General features: G+C 45.9%; 1 protein-coding gene across 1 annotated transcript in view; it reads right to left on the minus strand.

Annotated features, from left to right (window-relative positions):
* MID1 (midline 1) overlaps nt 1-20,794 on the minus strand; it is a 585,480-nt gene that overhangs the window by 89,727 nt on the left and 474,959 nt on the right. Inside the window, exon 8 of the mRNA XM_032391085.1 lies at nt 11,082-11,797. Within this exon, the coding sequence (XP_032246976.1) occupies nt 11,082-11,741 (660 nt within the window). The 5' untranslated portion in view covers nt 11,742-11,797. The remainder of the gene's footprint in view (nt 1-11,081; nt 11,798-20,794) is intronic.

Raw genomic sequence — 20,794 nt, forward strand, 5'->3', positions numbered from 1 at the left:
TCATATTCCCACTTTGTATTTTCCTTCTTTATTTCTATCAGAATGGAAAATAGATGATCTTCAATCATAGTCACCACGTACAAGGAAATTTCTTTGCTCAGTCCAGGGAGTCCTTGCATCACTAGGTAAGGCGAAAGTGCTTCGTCTCTCCATCACCCAAGCTTTCTCCTTGTCACTAATTTTTTTGAAGTGTAGCACGTTTGAGCCATAGTTCTTTCAGTCTTAATCAAAGGCAGTGATTAATTAGGGGCAAGATAGGCTCCCTGGGTCTAAGCCTCCAAACTTTGATTTCTCTAACCATAGTTATGCTATTTAATTTCCCGTGGCCTCACGTTCCACATGGTTCCTAGGTACCAAGCTTCTCCCACCCACTAGACGCTGGGCTAGACACTTGGCCCTACATTATCTCATTTAATCCTCCAAGATCCCTAATGAGCAGGTATCATCATTCCCACATTTTTGCAGGGGATACACGGTTGTTCCAAGGATCAAATAATACTTGAGAGTGCTTTGCAAACTATCAATCTGGAGATTTACCAATGCTAGTCATTACTCTTGGTAATAGCTGGTTCTGGATGTTGAATCAACAAATACCCTCGAACCACATCTCAAAACAACTTAAAGCAGCATCTTGAACGATAACTCCCTCTCCCTCTACTACCACCCAGCCTTGGCCTACAAGACTTTTTTCTAGAGGCATGGGGGCAGCAGGATGGCCTTGCCTGGTATGTTTCTAGATGAATTTATAGAATACAAGAGAGACTATAGCTACTTCACTTAACAAGCTGAGCACGACAGACGGGTGAAACCCTTGTTACCCTTGTTTGCTAGGACCCTCTAAGAGCTTGACTCAGCAATCCGGGGGCAAGAAAAGCATCTCCCTCCAAGCTCCTCGGGTGGGGTTTGTACAGGTACCTGAGGTCTCCTAGATCTTCCAGAAGCAACAGGCCGTGCTAAGCATGAGTCTGAAAGCCTGTCCATTTTGCTTCTCTTGGCCTTAAATCTGACGATGCCAACCAAGAGCAACTGAGCTCTGGAAAGCCATGTCAAGGGTCAAAGGAGGGAGAAAGAAACCTCTCTACCAGGCCAGGATATTCAGCCTAACGCCTAAGTTCATTAAAAAAAAAAAAAATACATATATATATCCCTAACTATCAGATAAAGCCAGTCTACCAGCTGGCTCGGCAACACTTAGTCCTACCCCCAGTTGCTTCTCACAACGTCTTCCTAGAGATGGGTCCCTTCAGAGTGGAAATGACATCAACTGCTTCCGAGCGTGGATATTTACCTGACCTATGAGCCCTGTTCAGGAAGGACACGGAGACCTCTGAGGAAAAGCACGTGAGAAGAGCTAACAGTCCAGCCCGTGAATAGTAGACCTTTAATAAGAAAGGGTCTGGCCCAGATTTTATTGTGGCTCGGAGCCCTCAGCTTTTGCCCTGACCTGCCGCTCCACAGGAACGCACAGTGCGAATGTTACTGTCTGTCCTCTGCACATTGTTTTTCACAGAAATGTGTTTTCACTTCAGCTTTTGGAATTAGGCAATTTCCAGATAGCAACACCTAAGTCAGCAATTTCTGACGACCAGTCATATTTAAAAACTTATCTCATGGATTGAGTTTCATAGAATTCTTTTCATAATCCTTTTCTATACTCTGATCGCATGTTATAATTACATCTGGACTTATCTTGGTTATTCATTTCTGCATTCCCAGAGTTTACCCAGTGCTAATCTCATTAGCTACAAACAAACAGTCATTGGGTGAATCAACAAGGGTTCCTTTTTTTTTTTTTAAAGTAGGATTTGATAAAGCAGATGGGAGGAAAAGATCATTCATAAAGGCACAAATGGGGTAGAAGCTTTTCCCGATTCCCGTGTTGTTTTAGTAATAATAACCTAGTCTATGCCAATGCAAATAAAAGCCCTTATTTTCCTGATTTTTTTCCCCCCGCTAGGCAGTAAGGAAGATATAAGGGAGGAGGCGGATGACAACACTGCTGTTCTATGCACTCTGTCCCAGGGGCGCAGAACATGGAGAACAAAACAGCCCAGGGCCACTACAGTGTGGGGGCTTGAAGGCCCTCAAACCTTCCCCTTCTGCAAGTCCCTGCACTTCAGAGCCTTCCTCCTCTCCTAGCCCTAACCAATACCAGAACCTCTTCATCCCATTCTAAGGGTGACAGCGGCTGACAGAGCCCAAGGCCAGCTCGCTCTATCCTTCCTTCCCCCACCGAAGGCAGGCCACAACAAAAACGGAAGCTGGCTGACTGAGCGTGTGATTGGCCCAGGCTGCCTGCCTGTCATGTCATCTATATGCGTCTCATCTGTCTCTACGTGGCTAAATGTGACAGTCATGGCAGACACCTCAGCCAGCTTCTCCTCCCTAGGAAATAGTCACAGGGCCTCCGTCAACACCTCTGGTGTTGATTCCATCAGGTAAAACCAGGAACGTGAAAGACTAGCTCATCCCCCACAGACTGGACTTCAAAATGGTGCCTGTTCTTAAAGCCCTTTCGTTCAGTCTACCACTCGCGGCTTCTTAAAAGTCCACTTTACTACCTAGCTTGGTTTCGAAAGAAGGACAAATCAAAGTTTCCACCCAATTATAATTCCCCTGAAGGTTGTTCAGTTTCCCATGTCAGCCAGAAACACAAATCGACCTTATAACCACTGAGTAATTTATGATACTGTCAGGAAATCCACGATTGGATTACACCAAAGAAGCCTTTACTGTAACAGTAAATGCCCAGATATAATAATACCTCATGCTCACGGAACGCTTCCTATGTGCCAATCACCACGGTAGGTACTTTACAAGCATTTTCTTTTTTGATGAGAAATGCAAAATGTGTTTCCTCTGTCAGCTGAAAAGCTACCCTCACGGGTATGCAAGAACCTTAAGTATCATGCCCCAAAGTCCAAAGCATCAAGTGAGTAAGTTTTCAATGGATTTTGTAAATGCAATTTTATCAGATTTTTCCAGAACACTTACATCACCTACTGAGAATGAATAAAATCTTTAGCCACATTCACTTTCTCAGGCCACTCACGTCCTCTTTATTACTCATCCAGAATCGAAAAAGTTACCACTCTTTCTAAGAAGGACTTAATTCATGATTTGTCAATGACATAGAAGGAAGGAGAATTTTGAATATCACAGCCTTAAAAAAACGGATCGTTTAGTTAATGTAATTTCTGCACATCCTACTAGCTTTAACTTTGTAACGGTCAAGGTGAATTGCATTCTTTCAAAAGTTTTCAACCAGAATTCAAATACCATGCACAAACAGATAAACTCCTCACTTACGCTCACTCAGCCTATATATTTAAATAAAATTAAATTGTTATCTGTATATTAAAACATTCAGGGAAAAAATTCCCCTAAGAGGGAAATTAATGAGCCCATTGAAGCTGCAATTAACAGTTCATTTGTTTCCACGTGAGCATCCGCTTCTCTGGGATGTCCCCGAGGGCACCGACCCGGGTCCATCGCCGTGAACCCGCCTCTTGGCATGAGGTCTGGCCCTTCAAGACAACCCAGTCCACACTGGCGCAGCGGTAGAAAATAACAGTATAGGGATGTCTTTTCTTTTTTAGATTTTATTTATTTATGTGTCAGAGAGACAGAGAGAGGGATCACAAGCAAGGGGAGTGGGAGAGGGAGAAGCAGGCTTCCCACGGAGCAGGGAGCCCGACGCGGGGCTCAATCCCAGGACCCCGGGATCATGACCTGAGCCGAAGGCAGCCAAGCCACTTAACCGACGGAGCCACCCAGGCGTCCCAGCATGGGGAGATCTTAAAGCAGCTCTTTTGGTGGCCCTGGAGGCATCAGCCTACCTCCATGATGGTGGCTTACAGCCAGGCCAGGTGTGTGTTCCAGATCACTGGAAAAGCATTGCATTTCGTCTCAGTGCCTCAGAAGGAGCCTCAGGGATGCCTGGAGCACTGCGAGGCAAGGCCTTTCATGCTGGCACTGGTGGCCGCGGCCGGAGGGAGCGGAAGAGACACAGGCCAGACCAGGCACCCAGGGCCTCTCTGGGTGCTTGGGGACAACGCCTGTCACCGCGCTCAGCCCTAATCTCCTCATCAGCAGAAGGGGGATAAAGCAAGGGGAGCTCCCAGGTTGCTTCTGGCTCTGAAACATCACTTGGGTGCAGAGTAGGCCCTCGGAGGCTTGAATGGCATCCTTCTTCGAGTGAATCAAAGAGCCGGAAGAGATTAGCACACGTCACCAGTGTGTCGCGCTGCACCAGGAAAGCAGGAGAAGAATCGCACTGATGCCTGATCCAAGAGCCAACTGGCAATGGCGTCCTCCTATTTCTTCTTCGTCTTCTCGGGCAAGACGCTCTATCTCCCACCGTTGCACGTTTCTGTTGACAGTGTGGTGGGTTTTGAGCTACGATACTACTTCGCCTTGTCAGTTAAAAAAGAGACCATAAATTGTAAAGTAATGTGCATGTCTTTCCCCCCCTCTCTTTCTCCTGTGGACACTGATACGTTCATTTGACCTTACCTTGAGAAAATATACATTCCATCAGCCTCCCTCTCAAAAACAAAGTCACTTCAGTGTGAATCCCGTAGAGAAGAGTAAAAATGTCCCAAACTCTTAGCTTGGCATTCAAAGGCTTTCAAAATCTCCCCCAACATGATTCTTCCAACATTCTCTCTCTTGGCCCCTCAGTCGGCACCCCAGGCTCTAGCCAGCATTGTCTAGAATCCCTAAACCGTCCCTGATTCCTGCCAACAGGTCTCTGCTGGCCTCACTCCCGAGGAAGGCCTCTCTCTACTTTGATGCATAATCCACCGATCTGTCATGGCGGCTTAAAACCCACCACCCCGAAGCAAGGTTTCTTGTCTACTCAAGACCAGTCATCTCTTTCTCCTTCAAATCCCGAAACACCCCTCTCTAACCCATCAATTCTGGACACGTCCATCAACAAGTGTTTATTCACTGTTGTGCCTCTGCCCTTTGCCAGGGGCCTTAGAAACAAAACTACAAAACATATTAACTCAACAACATGGACCCTTATCTCACAAATAATACAAGCTGTATTACAAAATAATTGGAAGGCGGTCTCCCTCCAAAGTCTACACCTTACCCATCACACCACACCATTCTAGCCCCTAGTTTCCAAGAGACATTGTTCTGTTCTAACATATATTGCAGGCTTCCTCCGTGCCAGGCACAACACTGAGGGTTTATGTGAAATATTTTATTTTGTTCTCCTAAGTGTCTATGCATGTAAGTACATTATTAGCTCTGTTTTTTGAACATTAAGCAACGTGCCCAAGAATTACACGTGTTTACATAGCCACATGACTGTATACTTGTCTGTGCATTTTCCAGAACTCTCCAAGCTTATTGAAAATGATCCCAATAATAATAAAGCATCACGGAAAAATACCTTCCTCTCTGCAGGTGAAGGAAGGGAGAGGAGATTCTTCAGGGAGAAGGATGTGGCCTTGAGCTTACTGTTAAAAACTTATCCCTGGAGATGTTTTCTTTTACTCCATGTATCATAAATCCTTTCAGTACCAGACCAGGAAAATTAAAATATAGGTTTAACATAACTTACAAATATTTGGAAACCATATTTTTATCACAAGGGAACTTTAAACATATATTGCACACTCAAAGAAACACGAGCAGAACTGCATTTTGAAGGGGCCAGTTAGAACTGGTGAGACCCCATATAACCACAACATTTTATAAGACGTATGTCTGACTCACCCACATATCCCACTGGTGTCATGTGGCGAAACGTCATAAGGTATATCTATATTTTAGATTAAAATCTAGCCTGGAATTATTGTGAACTAGTTTGAATCAATATATAGGGTTGCACAAGGGATGTCCCATGAGATAACAAAAAAAAAGAATGACTAATACCGGGGAATTTATGGACATCTAGCAAATTCGATACTGTTTTCTAATAATAGGCTTGGAATGGTGGTGCAATGGTCCTTTTCTGGGAAGCTGGTCTCCATTGCTCAGGTTTGGGGTTGGTGTCCCTGCTTTGGGCATGCTGGGCCTCCCTCTGCCACCGCAGAGAAAACGTTTACCTGATTGGAATTCCCTACTAGACTATAAGCTCCACGAAGGAAGGAGACTATGCCTATTCATTTATTAAGCATATATGAGCTTACTTTTTGGTGGCCTGTTAAAAAACCTATATGCCAGCTATTGTTGATTGGAGGATAAATGAAACGATGGGTACGATGGGTCTACCAAGTGTCCATCGCATAGTAGCATGAAAACACATGTGAATACCACTCGGTGAGATCTAGTTTATCAAAATTCACACCACCTAAGCCAACAAAATGCCAGACTGACCAAAATAATGGTTCGGGTCTAGTTGGATAAAATATCATGTAATATCTGGCCCTGCTCTTATTTAGAAATTCCATTATAGACTGCTTCGTCTCCTAATAGAAGAATGAAGACCTGCAATATTATCATGAATTTAAGTTTTCATGTAGGGTCATTGTTGATCATCAGTGAAGCAGCTGACAAGAATTTATTGAGAATTAATGATCTGCAAGCCCCCGTGGTCAGTCTTAGGTGAGTGATGGGGCAGTGTGAGCCAAGGGTTCTGCCTAACGCAAGGTGATTAAATCCTTGATGGAGAGATACTATGTGTTCAGTTGACCAGACAATTAGGTATACATTGAAGTCAGTAACTGTTATGGGTTGGATTGTGCCCCACCCTCCAATTCACATGTTGAAGTCCTAACCTCCAGTACTTCAGAATGTGACCTCACTTAGGAATAGGGTCACTGGAGGAGCTCCAGTGGCGCAATACTTAGTTATGATGAGGTCATACCGGAGTACAGTGGGCCCTTGCTCCAATATGACTAGTGTACTTATAAAAAGGGGAAATGTGAACACAAAGATAAGCACGCGGGGAGAATGCCATGTGAAGAGACAGAGAGAAGACAGGCCATCGACAACCCAAGGAGAGACGCCTGGAACACATCCTTCCCTCACAGCCCTCAGGAGGAAGCAACTCTGCTCACACTTTGGTTTCAGGCTTCTAGCCTCCAGGACCGTGAGATAATAAATTTCTGTCATTTAGTTTGTGGTCCCTTGTTACAGCAGCCCTAGGAAATTAATACAGTGATAAACACTAAATTCTTCTCAGGGATCAGGGTTTCTTGACCTGGGCACTATGGACACTTGGGGCCAGATAAGTCCACGTGGTGGGAGTCCATCCTGCACATCATAAGATGTACAAGCATCCCCGGCCTCTATCCACACCGCGGATACGCCATGCAACACACACACACACACCCCTTTTCACTGGAACCTGCACTACACCTGCTACTGTTTTCAAAGAAGAAACAAGTTCTAGAAATTCTAAGGAAAGAAGAAAAAAAAGTCTCGCTAAGTACTCACTTACAACTTTCCCAATTGCAAATAAAGCACAGGACTTTCAAAATTATGGAAACTTACAATCTATAAATGAAACCCAAGAGTGAAATCCCTCGTCTTTACCTCTAGATGAGAAAGACTATGCAGGAAGGCGGAGCTTTAATTGGAGCCTTTATCAAATGATGACAGAAGTCCAATGGGATGACCCATTGAAATGGGCATCATACAAATAAACTCCTAGAGCCAGCCTTTAGAGTCACAAATGCAAAACAATGGTTTGGACCTTTAGCATCAGCTAACTTGAAGTGGGACTGTGCCGAAGTTGAAGGGCAAGGAAAGGTCAACTCTTCTCAGTTTGTATATTTTTATAGGTTTAACCTGAGAAAAGAAACAAGAGACCCAACATTGCATGTTGGAACAGAAAAAAATGGAATTATTGCATTGTAACTCCTTGAAAACTCTGCAATACATTATATTAAATTCTCTTACATGTTATGTGGTTCACAAATCAAACTTTTAATCCAGGCTTGAGGACTGAGAGGCTTCTCAAAATTCAATTAAAATGATACAAGCAGGTCCACATTATGACATGCTCCATTTAGAGACATGCATTTGGCAGGAAGACTTTTCTCTTTTTATCTTAAAATCGAGTTCAGGAAATGTTGGTTTAATTTTCTCTTTGCTTCAATATTTTATGAGTGCTTCCCAATGCATAGTCTCTGAAAGCACTAGATTACTGACACAGTGCTATTTCAGATGACAGGGAAGATTTTATTTGCATGAATTCTACATGTTGGAATTTTTATGCTTTTTTTTTCTTTTGTGCCTGGAAAGAGAGTTGTAATGTACAAAAGTATATTCCAATTCTTTACACAAGCACATGTATATATACTGAGACCTAATATGAGTAAAAGTGGCCCCCAAAGTTTAAGATCAGTGCGAGAAATAACTGTTCTTCATAATCATTGCAGAATTCCCATCTTCAAATAATGGACTATTCTTAAGGAATATTTTTTTAAAGATTGTATTTTTATTTATTTGTCAGAGAGAGAGACAGAGAGCACAAGCAGGGGAAGCGGCAGGCAGAGGGAGAAGCAGGCTCCCCGCCGAGCAGGGAACCGTATGTGGGACTCGATCCTAGGACCCCGGGATCATGACCTGAGCCGAAGGCGGACGCTTAACTGACTGAGCCACCCAGGCGCCCCAAATAATAGACTTTTACTAACACAAGAACAAACACATTTTCCAAAAGGAGACACTTGCATCCTTACATATCCAAATAAGTACAGTGCATCTATCATCTTCTCAAGGAAAGCACCCTCAAATTTCTCCACGCTTTCTATTTCCACATCATCACAGATCTATTTCTGTACGAGATGCTAAAGCCTCAGAAAAAGACACTTACAGAGCACATTCACTTGTTCAGACCAAAGTAATAATTAACAGAAAATACCCTTCCTTGGTTTTGGTCCTTTCAGTATGCTATTAACTTTCCTCGAAAATTAATGTCCATGTTGTACTTGGGTTTTAAACCCAAAAAAGCACATATGTTCATAAATATATGATACCTGAAATATCACAGACACCCCAAATGTCAATATATTCTTATCACCTTTTTATTCTAATGCAAGTGGTGTGTTTTAGGACAAACATGCCATGCTAGCAGGTTACCTGTCTAAATGCTCATAAGCATATTTTGTTGAGTGGCTGTAGAAGCGCTTTGGTGCACTGGGTGCTGTTTATATGCTTCTATTTCTGTAATTAGAAGATCAAATATACTGCACCGTTAATTGTCAGGCCCTTCGGTGACAGTATCGACGACTGCTAACCCACGGGCTTGATGAGACAAGTGTGCAGGTCTATAATTGAAGAGCTTCATTTTCATCACAAAAAGAGCTTAGAGCATGATAGTATCTCCTCATAAATTTGGAGATGTTCTGTAAATAATTAATAACTCCTCTCTGATAGTACACAAATAATGAGCAGAACTTGACTACCAAGTTTAAATATCAAGTCTGGAGGCTGCTGAATACTGAACATCTATCATTGTGGTGCTTCAACAATTGACTGTTAAAAGCCAGTGTTAGTTAATCCAGTCAAAGGAACATTTTTTTTTTTGATAAAGACTCCCGTCCGCCATGTTCACATTTTGGAAAGCAAAAACACCCATGTCCAGTCATCTTAAACGTTCTGTCCCCAGCCGAAAAGGGGAGGAAATGATCACCTTGGCTTCTGAAATCGATTGCCATGTCAATTTCCGAAGAATATCGGAGGCACAATGCACACACGCGTTGCCTTTGCTATCATTATCTCTAGAGGTGTGTTTTTGGCTAGTGCCATGCACTATACTAGAAAACCAGTTGGCGTCTGTCTCCCCTTGTCCCCAGCACCTAAGTCCTCGGGCTTAACTTCTTCTCCGCATTTACGGACGGATCTGCACCAGCAGTCCTTGGACACTTAAAAGTGAGGCATGCTGCCCAGGTTCCCCAAGTGACATTCAGAAGCAGGATTCACTTCAGCTCACCAGTTACCCTCAGCATCTCAAGAAACAGCCTGACCAAATCACAGGTGTGGTCCATTAATCCCAGCGTCACAAAATAAACTATGAGGTCCCGGTAAACACAACTACCCATTAGCACGCTAAGGAAAAGTGACAGGAACCATTTGTGAGAGGTGACGATGTGCCCTGAGTGATAACACTCTCGATCATGTGATTCATTTTTTGTTTGCTCAACAACACAGTGTGTGTTTTTCCTGAGAGGAAGGACTTCAATATATATTTACTCAAAGCTCTTAATTTATACTTCCTTTCCTTTTAATTGGCGTCTTGTGATCTAAAATTAACCGGTGAGCATAGTCTCTCACTATTAGAGCAAACTCTCGGCTGAGTTTGCCATAATTAGACCCACCATCGCCTGAAGTTCGACAGACATCTGGAGACCTGACTTATTTCTTCCCTGGTGCATTCTATCCATATTTAGAGAGTGATTTTTAATTTGACGTATAGTCATATTAATTATCATCCCCCGAGCTGGAGCTAGGTTAATAATTTCACGTTAAAAGTGAAGTTCAAACAGCCTCGCCTGTAACCTTACCGAAGAAAAAGCCTACACGAAAAGGAATTTCTTGGCGAAACCCGAGATGGTCAGAGCACTCTAGTTCCCCAATAAGCCGGATATCATTCACACAAGAAATACAAGGTCACATGTCCTCTAAAATCCCACATTTGCTATAGGCATTCCTCCCTCTATCCCTTTGTTTGTGCAAGTAACTGGATACAGGTACAATTTGGGTGAAATTAGCTTTCGTTAATGAGTGAAGAAAATAAATGCCCCCAAAATGCCCAAAGCCAGATTTTTATCTGCCATTCCTTCTTTCCTTCCCCCCCCCCCCGCCCCCCTCTCTCTCTCCCTCCCTCCCTCTCTCTCTCTCTTCCTCTCTCTCTCCCCTGCAAGGACTGAAAATGATCCAGATCTTTCAAATTCGCCCTCACCTTGACAACGTGAAAATTACAAGCAGCAGTCAACTTTTACAAGATACCCTGATTGTGCAACATTTACAGGCTGCCAAAAAGCATGCTAAAACTAATCAGATAACAAAGGTGAAGAGAAAACCTTCACCTGCCATGCAGCTAGCAGTGAATACACTTTTTATTTCCATGACATTTGCCGGCAGAAAGGGGTTGGCTTAAGGCGGATCGGACTAACCTTCAATTTGTCATAGCGCTCACTCAAAGCTGCCACCTGATGATCTCGGTGCCGCCCAACCAGTTTACACAAGGCACAGATTAACTGGTCATCGGTCACACAGTACATATTCACCTTCTCATCCTCGTGCTCCAGGCACATCAGCCCCCGGATGTGCGAGTCCGGAATTGGCTCAATCAGACGATGGCCTGTAAAGGGCTTCTTGTTTGGGTGAGTGGCTTTCAGGCACTCATCACAGTAGGACACTTCACAAGTGACACAGGTCTTCACAGCATCCTGGGCAGGATCCTGGTCACAGAACTGGCAGAGAACTTTCTCGGCGGAGGTCATGGTGTTGGCGTCGAATGCCCGCTCCCGGCGGGTCTCGCTAGGGGAATTGGGCCCGCTCACGGATGCCTTCTGGAACCTGTCGATGATGTTCTGCAGGGTGACGTTGCGCTTGAGTCCGTCTAGACCTCGCTGGCTGAGCGTGATGACATGTCGGCAGGTGGGGCACTGGAAGGCGGTGATGGACTCCACGGACTCGTTGGTGGCGCAGTGTGACACCAGGATGCGGTGGGCGCAGTTGAAGCAGAGGCTGTGTGCACAGGGTAGCAGGAGAGGGTCCTCAAAGAGCTCTAGACAAATAGGGCAGGTCAGCTCCGACTCCAGCGTTTCCATCTTCAGGCAAAGCTCTCCTGGGTCATCAGCAAAATCCAAGGAAGCTGATCAGCTATCTGGAAACAGAACGTAAGATCTGATTAGGCGCGAGGGGGTCAGCCATGGGGAGCTGTCAGCTTTGAATGCATCTCAGAATAATTCCAAACGCAGGTCATGGAAGGGTAAATGCGTGTGCATTCCAAATAATTCTCTTTCTATTCACTGGGGGAATAAGGAGGGGAGAAACACCCGAAGCCAGCATACCAACTAACATTTTCTCAAAGTTCCCAGTCACCAAAAGCAGAGAAAAAAAAAAAAATTTTTTTTTTTTTCCCCGCAATTTTGTTTGTTAAAAGGTCTTACTCCAGACTGGCAAGTTATTGAAACTGTAATCTCCATAATTTGTATCTAATGACAATAATCTTACTGTGTCACGGCCAAGTTTTACCTTGTGTGAAAATTAAAATGTAGAAATGTTAATTAACAAACTAGAGTCTTTCCTAACTTTGAATTGATGAACTTACACGTGAACGTTTATGCGTCTGCAGGACTTTTTACGACACCACCGCAAGCTTCAGAGAAGTAGAAAGGCGCTTCTTGTGGAAATGGGCATGAAATGTGCATGAGATCAAACGCATGACTTCAGCGGAAATGATAATGCTTAAATACGGGATGTCAGCTTCCAAAATATATTCCTGCGGAAAAACACTGACTTTCACAGAGATGATTGTGATTGAGGCCATGTTTTTTGGCATGTGTTCGTTACTCTCTTGAATAATTCTATTGTTTAATTCGGCAGTGGGATGTGGGTGGGCAGAGGGAAGCAGAGAAAAATATCTGCGGGCCTTTTCAGTGGCTGCGGTGAGCTTGGGTACCAACGACTAGTAACGATTTAGTTAATTAGGACAAGGATTTTCGTGGCTTCAATATTCATTTGGTAAGTTATTAGCAGGGCTAACGACTGCAGCGCAGGCAGCAGTACTCTGAGGAGGCTTGCGAGGGCAGCTGAGGGATCCTGCGAAGCCCGCCTGGCCGAAAGAGTCCCATCAAGGGCTTGTCCCTGTGGCCACCGACAGGCCGGGCCGGCAGGAGATCCAGCCTCCCACCCAGAGCCCCGTTGGCCCTGGGCTCGGTCTCCGTGAGCTTTGTCGCTCCCCGCCAGGCTGCCTTTGGGTGGCCCAGCTGCACGCTCCCCGCACCCCGAAGATGGGGTGTTGCTTTTGTGAACTCCTGCCTGCCTTCCCTTCAGAAAAGGCAGGGGAAAAGAATCCCGCACAGACCCCGGTTCATTACCGGGGAAGAGGCCTCATGCTCATTAGCAGGTCTGGGAACCAAGCCTCTTTGAACCATCTCCCTTTCAAGACCGTTAGCAGGTCTGCAGAACAGCGCCGGGCATATTAGATGCAGTCCAGTGCGGCCTGTGGGAGAACAGTGCAGCTCACCCAGGGGACGCCAGGTTCCAATCACCCTCGGGGGGCCGGGGGGGGGGGGGGGGTTGGGGGGTTCTCGGCCCGCTTGATGGGAAGGCTTCACATCCACTGCTACCGTTTAGCGATTCGGACAATCGGCCTTTTTGTATTCGCACCTCCCTTTATTTACAAAACTCGCGATTTCTAGAATGCGCTGCCCCTTTCTGAAATAGCATCCCTCAGAAATACCATGTGGGGCTTTGGTTAAGCTAATGCTCATATTGCCATCAACTAAACAGGAACTGATCATTAAAAGCGTCAAGTGCGTGCTGAGTTTGTTAAAAATTAAAGAGCTGCTGGCTTCATAGAAGCCTGGTATCTTAAAAAGATCTTCAGCCATTCGCGAATATTAAGTACACGAGGAAGAATGAGCGGGCAGCTGAGATTTGAAATATGAAAGCTTGCTCATGTCTGCACAACCCGCAGTGGCAACTTGCAGACACCTGCCGTCCCCGCTCGGTCCTAGCCACCCCTTCTGACAGATGGCTTGGACGAAATGGAAAAGGTTTACCTATTAATCGTTATTTTGGTTAATCGTGGAAAAACAGAATTATCTCTAAATCGGGTTTCTTCTCTCTTCCCATCTGAAGAAAGTAAATTAAAGGGAAACCGTCGCCCTTTTGGTCCACTTTGTTCTCAGGTGCGACAAGAACGCCTACCGATAGATCTCCACACAGGGATGAGCCCCAATTACGTCTGGAGAGCTGCGAGGACTGTATTTTTCTGCAGGTGCCAGGATTCCAACCCAGCGCGGCGCAATCACAATTTCTAGAGGTGATTCTGCTGCCGACCCCGGTGGAAACGCTGACATCTGAGCTGAGACGTTAAGCGAGCTGGCTCGCGCAGCCGGAACCTGGCACCCTCACCACCCGGCTCTGTGGTCGTGGGCCAGCCAACATCACGCCTTACCTGGATTATCACAATACCTTTCCGAATGGCTTCCTGCCTTCTGCTCACTCTGGCCCCCACCCGCAATCTTTTACTCCCGAAGCCAGAGATCCTGTTAAGACATGACCGAGCCTGCCTCTTCTCTGCTCTCCCCTCCAGGGGCTTCCCATCTCCCTCAGGGAGCAACTCAGCAAAATCAAACCGGCCCCAGAAAACACACTCAGACAGTGACTTCACTTCCTCCCACGCGAGCCCTCGTTCGGCTCTGGGCACACGGCCTCCTCGTGATGCGTCCAACATGCCAAGCATGTCCCATCTCCCCTCCCCAAGGTCTTTGGAATCCACGGGACTCCCTGCTGCAGTGCGACCTCTTTGTGAACCCACGGAAAACCAATTCCCCTGCTACCCCCACGACCACCTACCCACCCATCACGGCGATCCTCTCCCCAGCTCACCCTCCCCCCCACCGCCTCACTTTGTCCTTCCCCATAACTTTTGTCACCCAACATATTCTACTAGTTTGGTCACTGAGCCATCATCACTCCCCGCTGCCCCACAGGTAGAAGGTGAGCTCCATGTGAGCAGAGACTTGGCTTGGCTCTTTGAGGGATATCCTGCCAGCCCCTGGAACAGCGCCTTGCACACAGTGGGACTCAAACGTGGGTTGAATGAGTTGGGAAACATACAGCTGTTGGGGTTAAAAACCTCAAAGAATACAACACCGCTGTCTCAAAGGATCTCTCAACATATTGGAACAGAGGTCAGCAAACTTTTTCTATAGGCGGCCAGGGAGTAACTATTTTTGGCACTGCGGGCCAGACGGTCTCCGACACAGCTGTCAGATGCAGTGTTGTGGCACGCCAAAGCCGTCATACGCAATACACAAATGAGTGAGTGCGGCTGGCCAATAAAGTCGGATTTACAAGGGCGCCTGGGTGGCTCAGTCGTTAAGCGTCTGCCTTCAGCTCAGGTCATGGTCCCAGGGTCCTGGAATCAAGCCCCGCATCGGGCTCCCTGCTCAGCGGGAAGCCTGCTTCTCCCTCTCCCACTCCCCCTGCTTGTGTTCCCTCTCTCGCTGTGTCTCTCTCTGTCAAATAAATAAATAAAATTAAAAAAAAAAAATCGGATTTACAAGAACAGGTAGCAAGCTCCATTTAGCCCGAGGATCTTATTTTGCTGACCCACGGAGTAGAAGATAGAGACACGTACAACCAGACAACAGAGAAGTGAGAATCCCTCCCAAAGAGACAGGACTAAAATGCTGTGCGGGCAACAAGGGAACGGCAGTGGAGTGAGACGTGGACAAGCGGGTACAAGTTTCGAACGCTAACGGGAAATGATAGGCAATGGGATTTCACCCTGACATCAATGGAAATAATGTTGAGTCGAGTGCTTAGGGGCACTTCATGTTAAGAATGATTTAATAGCAGCTGCTCAGAACGGGATCTTTTGCTTTTATTGCCATAGCGCTTGGCACGGTGTTTTGTGCAAGCATCTACGCTGTAGATGTTGGTTTAATGGTATTAAGTGATGACTAAACATCTGGATGCGCAGTGAGGTTCAGCCAATTTTTGGAATCTTGTGCCCATATGTTGCCAAAAGGGAAGGGGCTCTGGGTTCGATATCTATAGTGGATCCGATTTTTTTTCTCCTTTGAGGCAGATCTTGCTGTGGCGTAGGTAATATTCTGGTGACATTACGCGACAATATGTTACTGGTAAGCATGCACGCTATTCCCCCACCCGAGAAAATTAGCATGGTTTATTTTTTAGCTTTTTGAGAAATGAAAATACCATTCATTCTTTCACCAAATATTGAAGCCTCTCTAGGTTCTTGGTGCTGGTAAAAGTAACGGTAACACTTGGCCCCTGCCTCAGTGATCTTATGGGGAGAGAAAACAGCATAACAAAAGGCACGTGCCAAAGACCGGGGGAGAAGAAAATGGGAAACTTCCCGAAGGAGGCAATATGTGAGAAGGATTTTTGAAGATGAACAGGGGTTCACCAAACAGGTGTGTGTGTTGGGGGGGGATTTGCGAAAAATGTTATCTTTTCCTTTTCTTAACTCCCATAATTTAATGTCTAGGCCTCAAAAAGAGAGAGACAGATTCTTAGCCTTCGTTACAATAGAAGGAAATCACACGTGCATATCATTGTCAGGAAATTCTATAGCTCAACATTTTTCTGAATGGGCTGATTGGTCCTCATTCAGAGGAGGATGTGGGTAATCATGGGAACCCCTTGCAACAAACTGGGAATGGCGACAATTTACAGCTCACACCTCTGCTTGTCCACGGTTTGTAGTCTAAAACAGGGCATGGAATAGAGGGAAAGGAGAGAGCCGGATGGGTGGCCAGACGGTCGAGGATGACACACAGTTCGGCTACTTATTACTGCGTGGCCCTGGGACAGCGTCCACAGATGTTCCCTCCAGTTTCTTCAGCACTCACTCCAAACAATCCCTAAGCAGGACCGTCCTTAGCCATGGGCTGCACTTGAGCCCCGCTTCCTGGGACGCACTGGATGCAAGACACCTTTTCCAGAAACTTTCTTACAAATTCAAGACTTCTGAGGAAAACCGATAATGTCAAGGTTTCCACACCCCTGTCTTCCTCCTGTCCCACCCTCTCTCATTCTGTGTGTCACTGAAACTGTGCTCTTCTGGTTTTCCTCTAAGCACTGCTGACTTCTCCTTCCACCGAAGCAGAGCCTGGGTGTTTTCTAAGGGTCTGGCCCTCCGTCCAAAGGTCATCAAAGAGGGTCAAAAGGTACAGACTTCCAGTTGTAAAAGAAAGAAGCCCCGGGGGTGTAATGTACAGCACGGTGGCTGTAGGTAATAACACGGTATGTACAAATAGGGAGTCAGGTTGCACACCTGAAACTAATGTAATGTTATATGTCAATTACACCTCAATTAAAAAAAAAAGCCATCCAGGTTGTTCATTCGTTTCTCGTACAGCGTCTATGAGAATGACTCCTAGGCTTGTCTCTCGCAGGGCCTCTCTTTCCAGAATCCCAGCTCAGCACGGATAGTGCTCTGCTTCATTTACTGTAAATGCCTCAATTTGGAGTGTGCATCTCATGGGTTTCATCAGCTTCCCTCCCAAACCTGTATGCCCTACAAGCCTCTGGTGTCTCCTCATGGTGCTTCCGTTCTCCTGATCACTGCAAGTCCGAAACTCGCCTCGTGAGGTTGCTACCGCTGGCCTGAAAATGGGGGAGATGAGGGCACGATCCACGTGCACTGGACGGAATCACAGGGGCCCTCACATGTGGAAATGAGAGGCAGAAGAGTAGGGCCAGGTGATGAGATGCAGAAAAGACTCGATGACCGTCACTGGCTTTGAAGATGGAAGGGCCACAAGTCAGGGAATGTGAGCTCTTTCTAGAAGCTGCAAAAGGCAAACAAACAGTCTCCCCCAGAGCCTCCTGAAGGAACACAGCCCTGCAGACACTCTGCCCTCCAGTGTGGTTTAAGCCATCATGGCGCTGGTAATTTGTTCCGGCATCAATAGGAAGCCACACACTCTCCTTCCCCCAAATCCAAATCATCAGCCAAGACATGTGAGGGTCAATCCCTCGTTCTTTGATTGGTTTCCTTCTCTCTGCTCTCACTGCCTCTGGGTTGATCCAGATCTTCTTTCCTGCATTCCTAGACTATTACACCCCACTCCCCCACACACAAACACCTCCTAATTTGATTCCTTACCTCCAATCTTTTTGTCCCTCAGTTTCATCTTTGCCACATGCTTCTGGCACCTCGTCATTTTCCTGTCACTTCTCTTAGAGGCCCACACATTGAGCAGCTAGCTCCCTGCTGGCCAGAGGATGAGTCCCGATGGATGCCTTAGCTCCTGTTTCAACACCTTGCCCCAGTGTCTCCCGAACTGCTTCTTCAACCTGATTCCCACGCACTCACCTCCCATCCCAGGAACCCGGGGGATGGGACCATTTGCTGCTCTTAGCAGCTGCCTTTGCCTTTCTTCCCAGCACAGATCCTTTTCCCCTTTGTGAGATTCTTTTTTTTTTTGAGTGTGTTTCATGTTTATTTTCTTGTTTTTGTTTTCTGGTTTTGTTAAGCTGACGGCAGAACCTCCTAGAGGCCCAGAGAACCCTGGCCATTGTTGTATTTGGAGATTTCATATTAAACAAAGAAGAATTGTTTTAGAACGTGGCTATAAATAGTGCAACATGTCTTAAATGTTTACAATTAAGGTAAGGCTTTTAGCTGAAAACCACAAAGCGGTGTAACTACCATATTTACAAAATAACCGAAACATTCATTTAAAAATAGTATTTCCTGGTACACAAGAGAGTGATCAGTAATGGGACTCCGGTTTAAAGTTACATGATTCATCCCATTCTTTCAGTAGAGCTGGATCAGCTCCGGGACTGATATAGGCACGCACGCGCGAGCGCAGACACAAACACAAATCTTATACGGAGTTAACACTCATCGTCTAAATTTGAGGCCGATCGTAAATGGGTGGCCTGAGCCAAATGACCACCTACTCCTCGAAATCCCCCATGATAAATCTGGATGTCAGAGGCTCGTGCCTTTTGGGGTTAAGAAAAATTAATCAAGAGAGAGACGGACAGCGGGAGGTGAGGGCTGCAAGGATGATCGGACCCTTGGCACCCAGGTGATGGCTAAGGTGATCTGGCTGAACCAGCTGCCTGGGCAGATGGCCCCTCGCCCCCTCTGGGCTCCAAGTATCATCATCCGGAGGTAGCACACATCCCAGGAGGAGGACTTTCCTGGAGGGAGAAGGGCTTTCTTTTGTCCAAGGTGCGGGCTCTTGGGGGAAACGGACTCAAGGAGACAGTCCCCAGTAGAAGAGGACGGACACCAGGACTTAGTGGAGATACAAGGTTTGGAACTGAGAAGGGAGATGGGGAACTCAGGCTGGATGTCCTTATGGATTACTGTTCTCAGCCAGCGAGATGCAAGTGAGGAGGAAGTTTCCTGGCTGTTGGAGTCATCTTTTCTGCCCTCTCCTCTGAAGTAAGAGCAAAACCATCGTCTGGGCAAGTCCATGCAAAGAAAACATTCAACCCCCTGCCTGTGCTGTCACTACCCTTGCCATCATCCTGCTCGCTAGCTCATGTTAGAATTTCACCACTTTATTCCTTGTAGTCTCCCTGGACATCTGCAGTGACACAGAGAAGAGAACCTGCACCGTGAAGGAACACCGAGGAGCCCTTGTGAAGAAGACACGCATTGCGAGGTTTAACCTGTGGCCAACGTCAGTGAGCAGGTCCAGATCAAAATCCCCAGAGGATGGAAGTTTCACCCATATATGCAAGTGACCAAGAATTAGGAGTCTCCAGACCAAGTGCAGTCTCTGAGTTCAATCACCCACTAGAAGGAGCTACCTGATTGTCAGCATGTCATCCAGGAGTTTCTTAATTCCAAATTTCTCTTAACGGTGTTTTGACATTTTAATCATAAGGTAAACCCATCTCTCAGCGCTTCCCTGCAGCTCACTCTATGTCATGTCTGCAAACTCCATGAACAGTGATCACTTTTCTGATTTGGAGTGTATGACAAAGAGCACACATTCCAGCCACCAGTAATTTTACTTTCAGTCCCTCACTTTCGACGGCTCTGAAAGCCATCACTATGAGGGAAATTCGTGAGTCACTAGACCAAGGAATAAACTTGGATACCAACACTGGGTGGCCGGCGGTCAACTGTTCCTACCAGGTGGCTCACAGCCACTGCCCGGATGATCCCTGAGGCACTTCCTCCCGTTTTTTTCTACATATCCTCTGGGGTATGGAAACTAAGCTTGATGTTAAATTTACCAAAACAGAACCGAAACGACAAACACACCACCCAAACTGTACAAATGTTACACCAGATCACATAAAAACGATTTGGGGGGTTGGCAGAGAGAAAGCCCTCAAAAGTGTTGTAACTAACAAACAGCATCCCAAATTCTATGAGCAAATTTTCTTTAGAGAGTCCTACATTTCAGAACTACGACCAAGTCAATTTCCTATCCCCTCTCTTCACGTGGGTAATGAAGATTTAGCTGGCTTATTGCCATTTGGATTTTTGCTCTGAGATTATCCCTGTTATAGAACCACAGGTGGATTTTTTTTTTTTTTTTTGAGGATCGTGGAATGATGTTTTTATCTTAGATCAGAAGAAACACGGACTTTCAGAGGACTCAAAACTTTGGAACTGTGAACCTCTGGAAATTAACCTCAGCTTGTGAGGCAGAAACAATAGAAACTGGGTGCTATACTCAAGAGGAATTCACCACAAATAGAGTATTTTAAATAACATAATACGAGCACTCAACGTCTGCATGTTTGGTCATGGTTTAGTATTTAGCTTTGAGTTATAAAAACCACAGAATAAACACCCTACCCAAACGCGGCTTTACCGATTAGCACCCTGGCTGATTTGAGACACAGGCGAGTCAGTAAATGCACAGTAAAACAGGGCCATAGACGCGATGCAGAGGGGAGAGGGAGGTCCAACTGAATTTAATGGCATTCTGAAAGACTGGAAATTGATACCACAACAGAGGCTACTTCCTACTCCAAATTACGGCAGAGCGCAGTCAAAATGCAAAGTGGCCCTTAAAGCAACAATACAAATAACACACTAGCAGGAACAGGTGGGGGAAAAAAAAGTGATCTGTAACACTCTATAGGTAATGCCTCTGAGAGAGCGCTGTGGTTAACCTCCGACTGTCAGCACACT

This window comes from Phoca vitulina, unplaced genomic scaffold (genome assembly GCF_004348235.1).
Source record: "Phoca vitulina isolate PV1807 unplaced genomic scaffold, GSC_HSeal_1.0 scaffold60, whole genome shotgun sequence".
Taxonomy (NCBI): Eukaryota; Metazoa; Chordata; class Mammalia; order Carnivora; family Phocidae; genus Phoca; species Phoca vitulina.